The 19218-nt window shown below is 39.0% G+C and overlaps 1 protein-coding gene across 12 annotated transcripts in view; it reads right to left on the minus strand.

The window, feature by feature from the left end:
* Syt14 (synaptotagmin 14) overlaps window positions 1–19218 on the minus strand; it is a 165208-nt gene that overhangs the window by 134465 nt on the left and 11525 nt on the right. For 7 of the 12 annotated variants that reach the window (XM_052738068.1, XM_052738063.1, XM_052738060.1 and 4 more), the window contains exon 2: window positions 17175–17222. In XM_052738068.1, the coding sequence (XP_052594028.1) occupies window positions 17175–17222 (48 nt within the window). Of the gene's footprint in view, window positions 1–2420; window positions 2486–10386; window positions 10568–17174; window positions 17223–19218 lie in introns of those variants that run through there. The other 5 variants (XM_052738058.1, XM_052738057.1, XM_052738062.1 and 2 more) reach the window with 2 other exon arrangements.

The raw sequence follows: 19218 nt of genomic DNA on the forward strand, positions 1-19218 counted from the left end.
CTCTTCGCTAGATTTATGTGAAGAGCTGCAGAAAGCAAAAAGTAGAGCAGAAGCAATTTGCTGTTGGAGGTTTTTACTCTTTTGTGGGGGGCCCGCCACCCAGCTCCCAAATAAATCACACACAGAGGCTTATTCTTAATTATGAATGCCTGGCCTCAGCTTGGTTTATTTTCTTGCCAGCTTTCCTTAACTTATCCCATCTAGCTTTTGCCTCTGGGGCTTTTTCCATTCTCTTACTTATGTAAATCTCACTCTGACTACATGACTTGCTGTATAGCTGGGTGGCTGGCCCCTGGAGTCCTCCTCCTTTGGCTGCTCCTTTTACAATCCCTCTTCCCAGATTTCTCCTTCTATATATTCTCTCTGCCTGCCAGCCCTGCCTATCCTTTCTCCTGACTTGCTATTGACTGTTCAATTCTTTATTAGAACATCAGGTGTTTTACACAGGCACAGTAACACAGCTTCACAGGGTTAAACAAATGCAACATAAACAAAAGTAACACACCTTAAAATAATATTCTACAACAGCAATTTGAAAAAAATATGCACTTTGGTAAGCAAAAGAGCTAGAAAACATTTAAAGTTGTGAACAAAGAGGTGGTGGTTACTAAGGAGATTATCATCATTAGAGAGACCAAACACTTGGTTCTAGAACAAAAGAAAGATGACCCAAGGGAAAGCCCCTAGCTACTCCCTAAGGCTCCAAAGGCATAAAAATTGAGTCACCTGAAAAAAAAACTTTCATTCTGAAGAAGAGTTGCCTGAGAAAGCTGAGGAGTTTCCTTCATAAAAACAGCCATCCAAAGAAACGAAGGTTAAGCTGCACAAGCTCTCAGAGATTGCTGCAGCAATGGTCAAAGAGGTTCCTGTTACATTTCAAGTTACCAGCAGAACTTAGCACAGTCCACTTTTGCATTTAGGCAGATGTAAGAATGAAAGGGTCAATTGAGACATGCACCAAGGATCCAGGAAAATGTCTGAGTCCAGGCAGTGTGGTACAGGAGCAGACCTACAAAGTGTAGCTGACAGGGCAATGAATGAAGCTGTGAAGGTGAAACCTAAGTTGCAATAGAGCCAGGATGTTGGAAACGCTAGAAATATGGCACATTTGCTGAGAAAAGCTGCAGGCACTAAGTACAGGTGGCCCAAGAGAGGGGCCAGGTGTGCCACAAATGGAAGTGCCATAGAGGCCAGGGCTTCCCAGTATGTTGGAGGTCAGAGCATTCCACTTTGTACATTAGATGCCAGACATGGTGCTAAAGGAGTTAATGTTTACCCTGCTGGGTTTTAGTCTTGCATTAGTCCAGTCTTTCCTTGCTATCCCACTGTTCCTCTCTATTAAAATGGGATTGTTTATTTTGTGCCATTGAATATTGGAAGGTGCAACTTTCTCTGATTTTACAGGGACTCACAATGAAGAAAGAAATATATATACTAACTTATTGGCTACTTTATTTTATTTGGTCCTCACAGAAGTCTGTGAAATTGGTATAGATGGCATTAATAGTACTATGGTTTGGATGCTAACTATCTACCAAAGGCCTATGTGTTAAAGATTTGATACTTAGAAGAGCCCTCTGGAAAGTGTCAGAGACTTTGAATTATGAGACTTGTGGAGGTCCTTACATCATTGGGGAGGAGCATACCCTTACAGAGGACTATGTGGCCTGTCTGTATGTCCTTTCTTTCTGCTCTTATCAGATGTGTGGCCACACACTGCAAAGTACTCTCGAGCCAGAGGCCAATGGGCCAGTCTGACCCTGGACTTTGAACCTCCTGAACTGTGAACTAGTTAAAGCTTTTGCCTTTGAAAATTAGTTGAGCCGGGCGGTGGTGGTGCATGCCTTTAATCCTAGCACTCAGGAGGCACAGCCAGGGGGATCTCTGTGAGTTCGAGGCCAGCCAGGTCTACAGAACGAGATCCAGGACAGTCACCAAAACTACATGATTCCAGTACTGGCTTGTTCGTTGTCTAGCTTGGATGAAGCACACTGGACACTTAATCCATATACCCTGAATTCTAATTTCCATAATTTGCTTCCTAGTAAATAATAGAAAGAAAGAAAGGCTGTTTCTTACTCTTTTCTCTGAATAACTGAGACTATAGCAAAAATCAAGCTCAATCACTAAGCACAAAATTATAATATAGCTGCATAGGGCTAGCAAGGTGGCTCAGCAGATAAAAAGCACATGTACAGCAAGCCTGACAACCTGAGGTTAGTCCCCAGAACCTACAGTGGCAAGAGAAAACCAATCATCTGTTGTCTTCTGACCTCCACACATATGCTATGGCACATACACATTCTCTCTCATACTCACTCTTTCACACACACACAAATAATAATAAATGCTTTGAAAAATAATATCAATGTATAATTTTCAAACTGGCTATGAAAATTTATATATTTTCAGATACTTACCTAATTCCCCCCAAAAAAGAGACAGCTAAGAATAGCACCAAAAGAAGAAAGGACACAGGATCCACCTGAGGGGCAGAAGAAAGACAGGATCTGTCTACTTAGCTGAGAAGAGAATCTGAGGATAGAGATGGTAAAAGATGAAAACCTCATTTTCAACAAAATAGAGATGGTAAAACATGAAAACTGGATTCCTATTTGTGGTGGTTTGAAAGAAAATGGCCCACAAAGGGAGTGGCACTATTAGGAGGTGTGGCTTTGTTGGAGTGGGTATGGCCTTGTTGGAGGAAGTGTGTCACTGTGGGGACAGGCTTTGAGGTTTCATATGCTCAGGATACTATCCAGTGAGTGAGTTGACCACCTATTGCATGCAAGCCAAGATGTAGCCAGCAACACATCTGCTTGCATGCTGCCATGCTCCCTGCCATGATGAGAATGGTCTGAAACTGTAAATAAGCCACCTCAATTAAATGTTTTCTTTATAAGGGTTGCCATGATCATGATGTCTCTTCATGGCAATAGAAAACCCTAACTAAAACACTATTTATAAGGCAATACCCATCAGCTTATTGTAAAAAAGGACAATGCACAGAAATGTCTTTTGTGGCTATAAACCTGGACAAGCAATACTTGGTTGAGCCTCTTCTGGAACTCTAATAAGGACAACCATTCCAGCTACTGTCTCCAAACTCTCTTCTCCTCTATGCTTACTCCTCTCTTATAGCTGCTTATCCCAATACAGTTGTGTATAAGCATAAGAAGGTAAAAGATCTGGACAGATGTGCTGTGGGATGGTCTGTATGTCAAATGTGTTGCTCTGATTGGTCAATAAATAAAACACTGATTGGCCAGTAGCCAGGCAGGAAGTATAGGCGGGACTAACAGAGAGGAGAATTGAGAGAACAGGAAGGCAGAGGGAGACACTGCCAGCTGCCGCCATGACAAGCAGCATGTGAAGATGCCAGTAAGCCATGAGCCACGTGGCAAGGTATAGATTTATAGAAATGGATTAATTTAAGATGTAAGAACTAGATAGCTAGAAGCCAAACAGTTTAAATAATATAAGCGTCTGTGTGTTTATTTTATAAGTGGGCTGTCAGACTGCCGGGGCTTGGTAGGACCTGGAGAGAAAACTCTCCAGCAACACAGATGCAATATCTAATCCAACAAACAAATGATAAACCTTCCACTCTCATGCTCAATTCTTTATCAATGGTTGCTCTCAGGTAGACAACATACTCACAATAAAGTGTTAACTGATGAGATTTTTATTTGTTTATATTCACATTTAAAAGAAACTGTAAATATTACTTAGACTTAAGAGTAAGCCAAAAATGGTGGCTCATGTTTCTATTCCCAGCATTTTTGAGACTAAGGCAGGACAGCCCTAAGTTTGAGGCCAGCCTGGTTTACATAGTGAGTTCTAGGTCAGTCAGTGCTACATAGAGAAATATTGTTTCAATAAAATTGAAAAAATTGTTGAAAAAGACCACCTAGAGAAGTTAAGAACAACATGAAAAGAATCACCACAAATGGTGCTGTGAAGTAATGAAGTTCAAAGCACTTGACTAGTACACAGAACTTGTTCCATCCCTATAACACAACAACAGCGATAAAAAACCCAGGTGATCAATCTAAGTTCCATAAAATCTTGGTCCAAATAGAACTGATTAGAACGCTTATCTGTATCATCATTTCCAAGCATGCCCAAAAGTTTATATTCAGTGACTTAAACAAATGACTTCTCTCTGATGAAGAAAAACTATAGCAGATAATAAATCTATAGATTTTAGTTAAGACAGTGTAGTGGTTTGAATGAGAAATGTCCCCCACAGTCTCAGACGTTTGAACACTTGGTCCTCAACTGGTGGCACTGCTTAGGAGGTTTAGGAGGTGCAGCCTTGCTAGAGGTTGTATGTCACTGGGGGAGGGCTTTGAAAGTTCAAGGCCTTGTCCTACACTCAGTTTGCTCTCTTCTTTACATTAGTAGCAAAGCATGTAAGCTCTCAGCTTCCTGTTCCTGCCTTCATGCCTGCTACTTGCTACAACATACCCACTCCACCATCCTGGACTCATATCCCTCTGGAACCACAAGACAAAATAAACTCTCTCTCTCTCTCTTCTTTAAGTTGCCTCTCATCATGGTATTTTTATTACAGCAACAGAAAAGTACTAAGTCTTTGGGCTTTCTTTCTTTTGTGTTTGACAGGGTATCACAGTGTAGCTTAGGTTGCCCTCAAATTTGCAAAAATCTTCCTGCTCTAGCCTCCCAAGTGGAGAAATTACAGGCATGAACCATGACACATGAAGCAAGTAGAATCAATTTTTTAAAACATTTAGTAGTGTTCGTTTTTCCCATTGAATCATTTCCCAATGAGCCCTGTGCTCTATTTTTTTTATTCATTTCTTTATTTTTGTGGTACTAGCAATCAAAGCCATGACCTCACTCATGCTAGACAAGTGTTAAATTCATGCTAGACACTGAGCTAAATTCTCAATCCCCATTTTTTTTTTTTGCGGGGGTGGGGGTGGGGGTGGAGTATGTTTCAAGACAGGGTTTCTTTGTATACCCCTAGCTATTGTGGAACTTGCTCTGTAGAACAGGCTGGTCTGAAACTTAAGAGATCTACCTGCCTCAGCCTCCCAAGTGCTAGGACTAAAGGTGTGTATTACCATACCTGGCTCAATTCCCATTTCTATTTTTAGAGTATTTTTTAAAAGTTCTCCACTGATATCGTCTGTCTTAGTCACTGTTCTATTGCTGTGAAGAGACACCATGACCATAGCAACTCTTAGAAAAGAAAGCATTTAGTTGGAGGTTTGCTTATAGTTTTAGAGATTTAGCCCATTATCATCATGGTGGGGAGCATGGGGACATGCAGGCAAATGCTGGAGCAGTAGCTGAGAGGTACACCCTGACCCACAGGCAGCAGGCAAAGAAAGACTTGGCCTGGTATAGGCTTTTGGAACCTCAAAGCCCACCCCCAGTGACACACTTCCTCCACCAAGGTCACACCTCCTAATCCTTCTCAAATAGTGTCATTCCCTGATGGCTAAGCATTCAAATATATGGGCCCATGGGGACCATTCTTATTCAAACCACCATATCTTCTATTCTCTAACTACTACAAAGATCTTTTGTCTTCTAGAGTTTCCAAAGGACTCTCATTCACACTGAAACATGAACTACATAAAGATGGATTTGGTACACAGAAGAAACTAACAGAGCAGGAGTCCTGTGACAAAAAACTAGAGTAAGACTCAAAAGTATTAACACTTATTAACCTATAGTAACCTACCTGAGGTCTATTATTTTAATTTGGGGTTCATAAAATATCTGAACATCAAAGAAACAGAACACAAGGTGATGGGATACTCTTGAATAAAGAGAGGAACCTACAAGACAAAAATGATACTACATAAAAAGCACTTTTCAAAATGCATGTGTGTATGTTAGAATGTGCACATGTGTGCAGAACTCATAACACATCAAATGATATATGCAAGTGGGGGATAACTATGAACACAACTAATATAGGGAATTTTTCAGCTGTATGTCAGGCTGTACTACCTATCAAAAGTACTAGCACAGGAGAAAAGCCTACCAATGTCTAAAATCTGTCTTAAGGACACCCTCGCTATAAATCAGATAACTTACACAGGAAAGAAACTCTATGAATGTAATGACTATTAGAAAGCCTTTAACAGAAGTCAAACCTCAACAGGTGTCAAGGAACTCACAGGAGAGATGCCTGTAATGAATGTAAGAACATCTTTGGTATGAGATCACACCTCAGAAAATATCAGTGATCTCATTTGGAAGAAAAAGACCTGTTTTGTATTTTAAAATCCACTCTTTTCTCTGAAGGAAAATACTTCATCTCCCCTTATGATAGGTGGTATAAAATAACTCAATCCTACACCCACCTGCCTAAAAAGGCTTTGCTATAAACAAAAGAAGAAACTAAGGAAAACAGAAAATTAACAAGGGTCCTCACTTAGATCTAAAACTGTTGTCAAAAAAAAATCAATCCAAACAAAGAAAAAAAATCAGTCCATACATAAATGCACACGCACACACACACACACACACACACACACACACACACACACACACACAAAACAGTTGATCAAGACACAAAACACAGGGAAAGAATCTGAAGTTACAAGATAGCTTAAGCACTGATTCTCAACCTGTGGGTCACAACTCACTATCTCCAAAGATACATTACAATTCATAACTAGCAAAAAAATAATTTTATGGTTGGAGGTCACCACAACATGAGGAACTATATTAAAGAGTTGCAGCATTAGGAAGGTTGAGAACCACTGAATTGTCAAGAATATTGACAGTTTTTGTAAATCACAGCTTGTGAAGAGGAAAACAGAAGGTTGTTCATAGTTTAGGTAGTAAAAAGAGAAAGAAACAAAATGGGGTAGAATCCTGCAGGATGAGTAAAAAAAATCAGAACATTTCCAACTCCTCCCCTACAAAAACAAAACATATCAAAATCCCTATTATATATTTTTACAAGCCCTTAAATTTATGCTGAAGTCATGTCTTTAAATTATTCAACTACCAGTACAGGGAACTTGTCCATTGAGCCATCATTAACAGATACACAGCACATAAGACAATAACCAGTAGGAATTTCATGTTAAGGTGGACTGGTGTAAATAGTAGAATACAACCTGGTGTACTTCCCAGGCTCACTGGCTTCCTAACATTCTCAGCCTGCTATGAAGAAGCCTCTAGCCATGCAACTGAATTACTGAGGGCAAAAGAATATTAAGGAATGTACACTGCCTCCAGGGTCCATAAAAGGCTCTGAGAAACAACCCTTTCCCTTTCTTTCCTTCACATTCCCTGCTTGATGAGGAACACAGTAGCCTTCAAAGCCACATGCTGGAGATGCCAGAGCCACAGATGCCAAGAACCTAGACCTGCACTACCATGGAAGCAGTATCCTATAGTCACTACAAACAGCTGGCTTGACTTTCTCAGAAGAATAATCCTCTCTCCTGCTTGAGTCTCTGGGGTTTGCTAAGTATACCAGCTAACTATACATTAAATGATATAATAAGCTGACTAGTTCCTAATGTTCTTGTTTAAATGAGAAATGTCTCTTCCAAGACTCACAGAGTTGAACACTTGGTCCCCGTTTGGTAGCTCTGTTTAGAGATGTTACAGAACTTTTAGGACATGGAGCCTTGCTGGAGGAAGTGAGTCACTGGGAATGGGACCTGAAAATTTAAAACTTGACCCTGTTAGAATTCCTAGCCACTCCCCCAGCTACATGACCACGAGCATTTGCTGGCAAGATGCTTAGTCATCCAAGGGCCTTATGACCTACTTATAACGCGCTGTGTGATCACGTAATTTGTGTGCAACATGATCATGTAATCTATGCGCATGTGTGATGTAGCTACGTAAGCCCATGTATACTTGTGTGTTGGGAACCTATAAAAGTGGGTTTCACCTATTCCTCCCCCCTCTTCCTGCACGGTCATTCCATAGGCCTATTCACATTCCTTCTGTTCCCTTCCCTTAATAAATTTTTAGAATGAGTTTTGTTGTACCTCGTGGCTTTTCTCGCACGGTAAACAGTGCCGCTTAATGAATAACATTGCGCCACTTAATAGATAACACACCCTACTTCCACTTCTCTTTCTCTGCTTCCTATATGCAGCTGAGATGTGCTCTCTTAACTTCCTGTTCCTGCAGCCATGCCTTCCCCACGATTATGGACATCTTGCCCCCTGAAACCATAAGCCAAAATAAACTCTTCCTTAGGCGCCTATGGTCATAGTAGTATTTTATCACAGTAACCAAAACACTCAGGGAAGCAAAACAGCCTAAGGATACATGTTACTGAAGAGGAGTAGGGTGGCAAGAGAAGAAAAAAATCTGAATGACAAAAAATAACATGGATTCTAAGCTCTGGTAAAAATGGATTTGAGCTAGAACCTGGATGTGGATAGAAAAGAAAAGGTACCTTAAGAAAAGTGAAGTTATACAAAGATATAATTGAAGTGTAAACAGCTTTATTACAAAAACTATTAATCACAAAAATGTAACCTCTGAAACTCAACCAAAACTTAAATGTAACTATACTAGGACAAAGAAATTTGTGGAGGATAAAACAATGCTTTATTATTTTATTGTTACTATACTAAATTGTTATTATAACCTTGTTAATAATTTTCTGATTTGTACTTTTTCAGGCATTTATAGTCATTAGCTAATTTATGCATTCATATATATTAACTAGTTTACACTCACAAACCAGATGAGAAAGACAACACTGTCATCCATTCTACAACCAGATGAGAACTGTGAGGCACAAAGGGCCAAGCAACCTGGTGAGGTCACCCAGTCTAGGAAGCAGCAAGGAGCATTATGGGCATCCACTCCAAAGCCACTCATGAAATCACCTTTCACAGCCAAGAAAATGATGTCTAAACATTTTAAAAACCAAAGGAACAGGAGAGAACCCTTAAAATATACCTTAGAACATAAAGGCAGACAGAAAAAAAGAGACAGCTAACACACTTAATTTTGTTTCTCAGTCTGGATCTGTTGTAGCTTTACATTTGAAAGTTTGTCTAACACAAACCAATCCTTATAAGGCTCCTGACCAAAAGAACACTTTCAGATGAAATTAAACTACCACTTCTGCTACAGCTCAGAGCACATAATATACCTTGCTTACTCTGTCAAAACCTCAACTCCCAATCTCAGAAAAAAACAAAAACAAACAACAAAAAAACCCAACAACAAAAATACCACCTTCTATTAGAAACAATTGAGAAGATATATTTTATAAGAAAATATCCTTTTGGTTAAGTCATTGAAAAATCAAATAATTATCCCTAACGCAACCATTAACTGTCTCTGGGATGGCTGGTCCTGCCCCTCTCTGGATACCGCAGCAGGAGAGCTGGCCCCTACCCTCTCAGGGGAGAGGCATCGACAGCAGTCCCCCTCCCTAAACACATACCCAGGAAAGATGGCCTCACCCCTTACCCTAGGCATGTACCTCACATGGGAAGCACACTAGAGCTGAACTACTTCCCATATACCCATGCCTATATGCCTTTCTGTTCTGCATCTCACTCCCTCTCTTCACCCAGCTACATCACTTCCTCTTTCTGCCCAGCTCTGTGACTTCCTGTCTGTCTGTACAAACCTCCAGATCTCCATGGTTAACTACTGCTGGGATTAAAGGCGTGTGCCACCAGGCCTGGCTCTGTTCTCAGTGTGGCCTTGAACTCACAGAGATGCAGATAAATCTCTGCCTCCCGAATGCTAGGATTAAAGGCATGTGTTACCACTGCCTGACCTCTATGTTTAATATAGTGGCTGGCTTTTTCCTCTGATCCTCAGATAAACGTTATTAGGGTGCACAAATAAAATATTACCACATTTCCCTTTTTTGTCTAAAATTATAACTAATATAAGAAAAACTATATACAGTAAGTACAATAACTATATATAATATATACAGGCAGTAAATACATCAACAATGTCTAGTCCATTTGCATTTGACAAATTCAGTGAAAATATTCCATTATCTATCCTATTTTGGTGAAGCCAAAATGTACCTAATTCACTTTCTATTCTAACTTGTATTACCAACCGATAACTATCTTTTGATGTCTTTCAAACTTACACACTTTACACCTCTAAGTGAGTTTCTTTTCTGCATTTCGTAACAAGGAAAACTCTAACTATAGCTATCTAATCTTCAACTTCCTCAGAGACCCGAGAAGGAAATAATATTACCTAGTAAAACAGGAAGTGCAAAGCGACTTCCAAAAAAATGTGAGTTATGACAGAAACAGCCAGCTGCCTGGACAGTCACCCGAGGTTTCTCTGCAACATTGGGGCATCCGTTCTTTGCCCTACAGGCCTAGCATATCTGACAGATTCATCTGTGAAGCAGGAATTTCTAAAGAGCCTTCCTACCTTGTCTTTGTTTCGTGTCCTGATTGTCCATTTTGGACAGCATACTGTCAGCAGTTGAGGCAAGGGCAATTTCTTGCCCAGTGGCTAATTTTTGCCACAATGAAAGTAAACTCCATATGGAGTTTCTTCAATGCTCATCATCTTCTCTGAAGTAGACTGGTGCTGCCAGGAGCAGACATGTCTCATTGTCATAAAAAAAGAAAAAAAAATCTGTTATTAAAACATCTTAAATGACATATTCTGAAGGTCTCTGAAGTGTTTGAAGATGACCTGTCTATCTAAAATATATCTCTGCTTGACCTTGAAAACATACCTAATATGACTACAAGTTCAATTGTAATGGCTAACTATTAACTTACATTTCTTTATATCCTAAATAGTTGGTAATAACTTTCAAGGATTAGCAAATTGCATTACATTGTTAAATGAACTGTATAGGTACAATGCCTTGAAAAAGATTAGAAATATATGTACAGTATTTCCTAACAAAATCAATCTCAAATTTGTATCAATATACAAAATTTGTATACCATATACAAAAATCCAATCCAATGTAAAATATTTAAAACTAGTAGTTGCCTTTTAAAAGTAGATTCAATAATCTACCTTTTTATCTTATCATATCTATACAAATCAATCTCAATTTTGCAGCAATATACATAATTTGTATACAGTACACAAAAATCCAATCCAATGTAAAATATTTAAAATTAGTAGTTGCCTTTTAAATGTAGATTCAATAATCTGCCTTTTTTTTTTTTTTTTTCCCGAGACAGGGTTTCTCTGTGTAGCTTTGCACCTTTCCTGGATCTCGCGCTGTAGCCCAGGCTGGCCTCGAACTCACAGAGATCCGCCTGCCTCTGCCTCCCGAGTGCTGGGATTAAAGGCGTGCGCCACCACCGCCCGGCTTAATCTGCCTTTTTATCTTATCAAATCTTTGGCACAGGTCACAAATCTTATACAATACAGACATCACAGACTTCCCCCACTTTATTTCATGAACCTTCCTATGCTCATTCACTACTTAGCCATTAACCACACTTCTTTTAGGTCCTTAAAGAGTTACAGACCAGTTCTTGCCTCAGAGCATTTGTACTTTCCTGCTCAGTACCTGTGACTTTCCCCTATCCTTGTGTTTCTTCCTCAACAGGGAGACGTGTTCCTCAGCTTAAATGTTATCTTCTCAGGGGCTAGAGAAATGGCTCAAGGAGTAAGAGCATTTGTTGCTCTTGAAGAGAACATGGGTTTGATTCCCAGCATGTATGTCCTTGTGCCTGGCATGGTAGGAACTTTACTAACTTAGCTATCTCCCCAACCCCTCTTTTTTTTTTCTTTTAAATTTCTTTCTTTCTTTCTTTTTTTTTTTTTGACTTGTATGTCCACCTTATTGTATCTTCTTCATTCTGATAGCCATTTACTCCTTGGTGAAAGAGATAGTGGAATCGGATTCCAGTGCCCTATGAAAGGCAGCAGTGGAAGACAGCCAGTTTTAGAAGTTTGCTGTATATATCTAACAATTTCCTTCTGTAGTAGGTGGAAACCAAGAGTGTGTTGAAAGCCTGAAGGTTATGAAGTAGAGGATGGGTTTCTTGTGTTACTTGTCTTGAATGTGTTGATACATATTTAATATTTTAGCATTTGTCTAATTGTAGGCACTGTTCTAAGTGCTGGGAATTTTGTGATTAATAAATGACAAATGTTATGGTCTCTTGTGGCTTACAATGTTTGGGATAACAGGATATAGACAATAAACAAATCAAATAATTCAAAATATCTGTAATTGCTGTAAAAACAGTAGAATACAATGGTGTGTGTGTGTGTGTGTGTGTGTGTGTGTGTGTGAGAGAGAGAGAGAGAGAGAGAGAGAGAGAGAGAGAGAGAAGACTAGGAAGAGAGAGAGAGAGACCCACTGACTTCAGATAGTACAGTTCAGTCAGGTGAGATCTTTCTGAGAAGGTAAACTTAAAAGTTTTGTTTTAGATTTTATAATTTTATTTTATAATATAAATGTTTTGCCTGTGTGTATGTATGTATACAATGTGCATGTCTCATGCCCATGATGTCAGAAGAAGGCATCAGTTCCTTTGAAAATGGAGAGAGAGAGAGAGAGAGAGAGAGAGAGAGACTCAACTTACAATTACAAGGTCTTATACTAAGAGATGGAAGGGTTTACATTCTGCATATACAGCAGACTGTATTACTAAATAGCCTTTCTCTTCATATCTCAGCCTCCTTTGTTTATCCTACCTCAGAAGAAGGATAGGGTGGGGCTGGAGTCTTCTCTACACTTGGGAGAAAACAGAACACCACACAGCTCACAGCTATACTATAAAATAGATACAGTGTTCTATAAATAGCCTGCCCTTGGCAACTCGGATCTGCCTATTCTGGACACTGTCCTAGATTGTCCTATGTCAACTTTTCACCACCCTCCCTTCCTTGTCTACAAAACACCTTTCATCCTGAGTCTCACACTTCAGGTCCATAATTCTTGTTTCCCATGATGGAAGCAAAATAATCTGATATACTGTGGTGATATGTTTAGATGACAATGCTGGAATATCTTTCTCTTTCAATGTAATATATTTGAAATGAATTTCAAAGATTAAATGGACCCTAATTTAGCAAATATTAAAGGGTGAGAAGCTATAGAGCAGTAGGCAGACATTTCTGAAGCAGCACGTTCTTATAGTATCCTTCAGATCATTGGTATACTCTACAAACAGCTCAGACAATGCATTCTCCTAAGAAAAATGAAAATCCAAATGACACTGAACTACATTTTTCTACCACCCGATAAACAGCAGCAAAAACAACAAAAATATCCAAAAGACACTGCTAGCAGAGCAAGGAGTTCATTTATTTCTGGTAGGAATGCAAAAGGGTATTGAGAACAATGTGGCTATAGTTCATTGTCAACTTGACTGAATATAGAATCAGCTAGGACTTAGATTCCAAACATACACACCTGTGGGAATTATTTATTTTAGTTTATTTTGAGGTTGAAAATAGTTTATTATAGGTTGATAAGTGGGAGCTTAAGAGAAAGCAAGCAAGCAGAGCTCCTATACAGCAGGAATGTACCCCAGAGGCAGGGAACCTGGATTATTTAGGTCAGCCTCTGGACAGATCTGTGAAAGATAATCTTGACTGGGTTACAGATGTAGGAAGACCCACCCTAATCATAGGCATCACCATTCCTTAAGCTTGGGTCTCGACCTGCATAAAAAGGAGCAAGCCAGCTGCTACATCATTCATCTAGTTTCTGACTGCAGATGCAATGTGACCAGCTGTCTCAAGCTCCTGCCACCATGACTGCCCAGCCTTGATGAACTATACATGGAACTGTGAACCAAAATAAAGCATTTTTCCCTTAAGTTGCTTTTGCCAAGAGTATTTTATCACCATAACAAAAAATAACTAAGACAAATATATACAAGCTAAGTAATTTTACAATTTCTAACAGGTACATAATCATGACCTTTTAATCTTAAAAGCAATATTCCTCTTCAGAGTCTCCCTACCCACAGGTCTCCAGTAGTAAGTTCTCATACACATTTTTATAGAATGGTTTATACCTCTAAGCTGATGATATGTAGATGACATTCTGGACTCAAAATTGCTGCTCTATGGATTAAGTGAAGCACTTAGATTTTATTCCAGGTACAATGGAAATTGACAGAGCAATTCCAACCATCAAAGTGATACAGTCTAATTTACAATTTTAAAAATCACTGATGCTTACTATAAGAAGCATGTAAGAAAAAAACAGAAAACTACTCTAATGGTTCAAGACTACAATACCAACAACAGAACAGGGCAGGGGAAGACGGATTCAAAACACACTACAAGTGCAACTGACAACTACACATTACAAGTGGGAGACAAAAGACTGAAACATAGAAGATTCTTAAGTTAGGACCTACACAAGGAGGTAGTGCTACTTATCAGCTGAGATGAGAAGGGCTCATTAGAAGGTGAAGGCTCACTTAAGAAATTAAGGCATGTCTTTTAGATGAATCCATCTGCTATTCTATTGACATGCAAATAAAAATATCAAGAAGTTCGATAAAAGAGCAAGGACTTAAAGGCCATCCACATTAGCTTTAACCAAGGAACATGTAAAACTGGATAAAAACCAATAGAAGGTAAAGATGGTGAAGTGAAATTAGTCAGGTGCTACTCTCTCTTATATTCTATGTTACAGATAGAGAGAACAGCCAGCAAAAGACAAAATACCCAAGTAAAAAGAAATTCACCATTGAGCAGGGCATGGTAGACACTCTTGAAATCCCAGCACTGGGAGGTGGAAGTAGAAATTTCAGAAATTTAATGCCAGCCTCAAACACCCAGTAAGTTGAAGGCCAGCATGGGATATATGAAAGCCTACCTTAAAAAAAAAAAAAGGGGGGGAGGGTTGATTTGGTATCGTTTTATCAGAATAACTGGCACTAATTTCCATGATTCTAGTTTATATAACCTTCATATGTTCTGGTCTATGTAAATCTAGCTTAAAATGCAGAAGTGTTAGCCTTCAGTCTTAAATGTTTAAACATTTATGAAACATTTAGAATAGGATACTATTAAATGCTGAGGAAATAGAGATCTAAATTTTTTTTTTCGTGAAGTGACTATAGTGTGAATAGGTTGTAGCTCAGTAGTTGAGTACTTGATTAGCACACACAGGAAGCCCTAGGCTCAGTCCTCAGCAAGCGTAAAATCAGGCATGGCACCAGCACACACCTGTAATCCTAACACTTGGCCAGTAGATGTAGAAGATCAGGAGTTCAAAAATCTTTCTCTGCTACACAGAAAATTCAAGGCAACCCTGAGCCACCTAAGACCTTATCTCAAAAGTAAATAAATAATCACAGAATGAAGATTCCATAGCACAAAGAAAAGTGGGAAGGCTAGTTAAATACAAAGTAATGTGAGCAATACTCTACATAGGACCCTAGCTAAGAGGAAGACCATTCAGCCAAGTTAAGTGGTCTATTAAGATCACCAGCTATCCTGATAGCCTTTCCCCAGTGTTCCCACTCAGTTTCCTTCTAGCTATCTCAAGTCTTGTCTTGAATCCTTCTTCACTTGAGTACTGCTTCAGTTGCTTTTGATTCCAACTGAATTGCTTCTCAGCCTTTGAGTTATGATGAAGTGTGATTCCAAATGATCTGTATAGCAATTTCTGCTGTCTCATCAAGTAAAAACTTTTCAAAAATTTTAGTGAGACAAGATAACTATACAATTATTTAAAACTCTCAATAGGATTAAAATAATGCAATGCACAAAAATAAATAAAATATAACACAAGAGAAAATATTTACATAAAAATATACAAATTTGATAGTCATTTTTTTTTAAGATTTATTTATTTATTATGTACACAGAAGAGGGTACCAGATCTCATTACAGATGGTTGTGAGCCATCATGTGGGTGCTGGGAATTGAACTCAGGACCTCTGGAAGAACAGTCAGTGCTCTTAACCTCTGAGCTATCTCTCCAGCCCATTATTTTTGATAAGATATACAAATCAAAAAAACTGACTTCAATTTCTCCCTTTCCAGTACCAAAGGAAAGACACATTAACCTACATGTTAATGAAGAAAGTAGATTGTCTTTAAATGACAGCACTATAGGCAGTGACCCACAAACTAATTAGCATAACCACATCAGTGATAATCACATGGATTCATCTAAGAAGGTTTAAAAAACTTTTTTTTTTCAATTCCAGAGCAGTTAAGGATTTTCCAGAGCTGTCAAAACTGAAAATAACTGACATTTTGCTGGCATGTCAGTCATACCATATGTCACAAACACTGCTCTAACCTCCTCAAGGTGAAAGGTCAGGGTAGGCTTTGGGTTTCTGGCCAAACTCAGGAGTGCCAGCTCAGCTGAAGAGAGAAAAGAAAGAAATGCTCCTTGCTGAGACACAGGTAGGAGTGATCAGGGAATGAAGGTTCTTTTCTCACTCTCTCCGGGTCTGCTTCTTTCTTCACAGCACTTCAGAGCTATGATCACTCCTAATGAATTGGAATCTCTCCACATTCCTTAAAACCTAGAGAAAACCAGATTCCTTGCCTTCCACCCAATATCTGAATTACCTTTCCTGGGCTACCTTGTTGAGCTACCTAGTTGCCAGCTGGCTCCTTCTAAGGAAGCACAGGCAGTTGTTGGTGTCATGTGGTTGTGTGGTCTTTGTATATGTTCCCAATCTGAATTTCAACCAACTGTTCACATTACACTGATGGGGTACAGTAACAGAACAGAAGCCAGTTAGAAGCCAATATGCACCCAGTACTCAGATTCCGGAAGAGGACAAAAATCAAGCCCTCTGTTCTCTGCCTACTCACACCAAAAAAAAAAAAAAAAAAGATAAAAACCAGACTTTACTTTATTAATCCATCAAAATGAAATATGCATCCCTCGCCTGGCGGTGGTGGCACACGCCTTTAATCCCAGCACTCGGGAGGCAGAGGCAGGTGGATCTCTGTGAGTTCGAGGCCAGCCTGATCTACAAAGCGAGATCCAGGAAAGGCACAAAAGCTACACAGAGAAACCCTGTCTCAAAAAACCAAAAAAAAAAAAAAAAAAAAAAGAAATATGCAACGCTCAGTAGCCACATAGTAAACAACATGGACTCCAGTGTGCTCGAGTCCATAATATAGATAATGAGTGCTAATATCTATTAAATTATATGCCTTATATATTCAAATTATCATACTAAAATTTACTATATCCTAGGAAGTATTCATTTAGAATTAAATACCCATGCAGAGCGTTGGCCTACCTTTTCTAATACAGATAAGTTCATGTACTCCACAGGTTCTCTCTCCACCTATAAAAAAAAAAGTTTATTAGAAACTAAAAATGCAGACAATGGCCTAAATTTTACTGTTACAAAGAATCATGCTAAATAAGCACCTAGAAATGATCTTAGGAAAAAGTTCCCTAGTTATTTTCTTCAAGGTTAATGAAACTAAATATAACAGCCTTAATTTTTCTGAATAATCCAGAAATTAAGACTTTATAATTTTTGGAATGATGACTCTTCCTTTATTTGGTAGGCTATTCCAGTTGGAAAGCTTCTGGAAGAGGGAGACTATATCACCATTTCCTATGTGCCCCCTTCCTATCATCTGGAAAGAAGCATTACAGGGGAGGACCCACTTTGTACCCAAGCCCTAGCACACACAGGTCAGTTACTCTAAATGTCAACCCCATAGAAGCACCAGTTATATTACCCCATAAGCTATAAGTGTGGCCTTGCCCCATTCTCAGCTACCCACTCTTATAAATTTGTAAGAAAACCAAGTTAATAGATTACATGATAAAAATAATAATAATATAGCCCCATACCCCCCAAAAAACTGTTACTTCTTCGGAAGACTTTTTTTTTTCCTAATCTCATTTTTCAACTTGGTCAGGAAAACACAAATACAGGAATGTACACACATTTATAAAGCCCCATGCAAACAGTTACCACAAAGCATGCATCTGAGTTACAGCAAACTAAGGCCAGACATAGCAAGCAACCATCAACTCTGAAGTCTACTCATCTTCACAAATCTACACAAGGAACTACTCTCCAGAGTTCTGATAGAAAAGCTGTTTCATCTGCTTATAAAATTTATACAAATGGGGTTGCTGAGTAGACATTTTTTTTTTTTTTTTTTTTTTTTGGTTTTTCGAGACAGGGTTTCTCTGTGTAGCTTTGCGCCTTTCCTGGAACTCGCTTTGGAGACCAGGCTGGCCTTGAACTCACAGAGATCCGCCTGGCTCTGCCTCCCGAGTGCTGGGATTAAAGGCGTGCGCCACCACCGCCCGGCCAGAGTAGACATTTTTTAGTCTTACTATTTTCAGTACATTTGTGAAATCAACCCAATGTATTACTTGTGATTTATCCATTTTCATTGCTATACAAAATTCCACTGTGTTTAAATATACATAAATATGTATACAAGCCTATATATAGTTATATATACATAAACTTGAGTTCATAAGCATTTGGACTGGCTTGAGTTGGAGTTTGTATTAATTTTGCTATAAGCCATTTAAAGTATGTCTCTTTAATACACATATGTGTGGTGATATTTTATTTGTGCTGAAATTTGATATTTTATTTGTATGTTATATAAAATAAAGTTTGCCTGGAGATCCGAGGTCATAGTGAGCCATAAAACAGAAGTCAGGCAGTGGTAGCACATGCCCTTAATCCAATCACATGGCAGGCAGAGTCTCTGTGTGGTCAAGGACACAGCCAAGCATGGTGACACACGCCTTTAATGCCAGTACCAACCATAGAGACCTGGAGGTCTGTATAGACAGGCAGTGATGAGGAAGTGATGTGGCTGGGCTTTGAGCCAATGAGAAGGCAGAACAGAAAGGTAATAAAAGTGCAGGTTAGACAGGAAGAAGCTCTCTCTGGGGAAGCTACCATGTGGTGGTAAGCTAAGGCTAGTCGTGGCTATTCACTATTTCTCAGATCTCTTCGGCTATTACCCCTGTATCTGGCTCTGTGTTTCTTATTTAATAAGACTGTTTAGAAATTCATCTACGCATATGCATGCCTTTCTCCTGGTTATATACCCAGAAGAATTGCTGGGTATATCTGGCAAGATAATAGCAAGTGATGGAACTTTATGGTATGCATGCACAATGGAATGCTATAGAGTCTCTACAAAAACTACTTTGATATTTGGAAGAGTAGCAATAAGTGGTAAAAAACCACTAATCTGAGTGAAAAAAAAAAAACCAGACACAGAAGACAAATTAAACCCAAATGGAGGAAGGCGTTTCAGTGATCTCCTGCACAGTATGATGGTTTTATGATA

Source organism: Peromyscus californicus, unplaced genomic scaffold, assembly GCF_007827085.1.
Source record: "Peromyscus californicus insignis strain IS unplaced genomic scaffold, ASM782708v3 Scaffold_14__1_contigs__length_90479793_seg_2, whole genome shotgun sequence".
In the NCBI taxonomy this organism is placed as follows: Eukaryota; Metazoa; Chordata; class Mammalia; order Rodentia; family Cricetidae; genus Peromyscus; species Peromyscus californicus.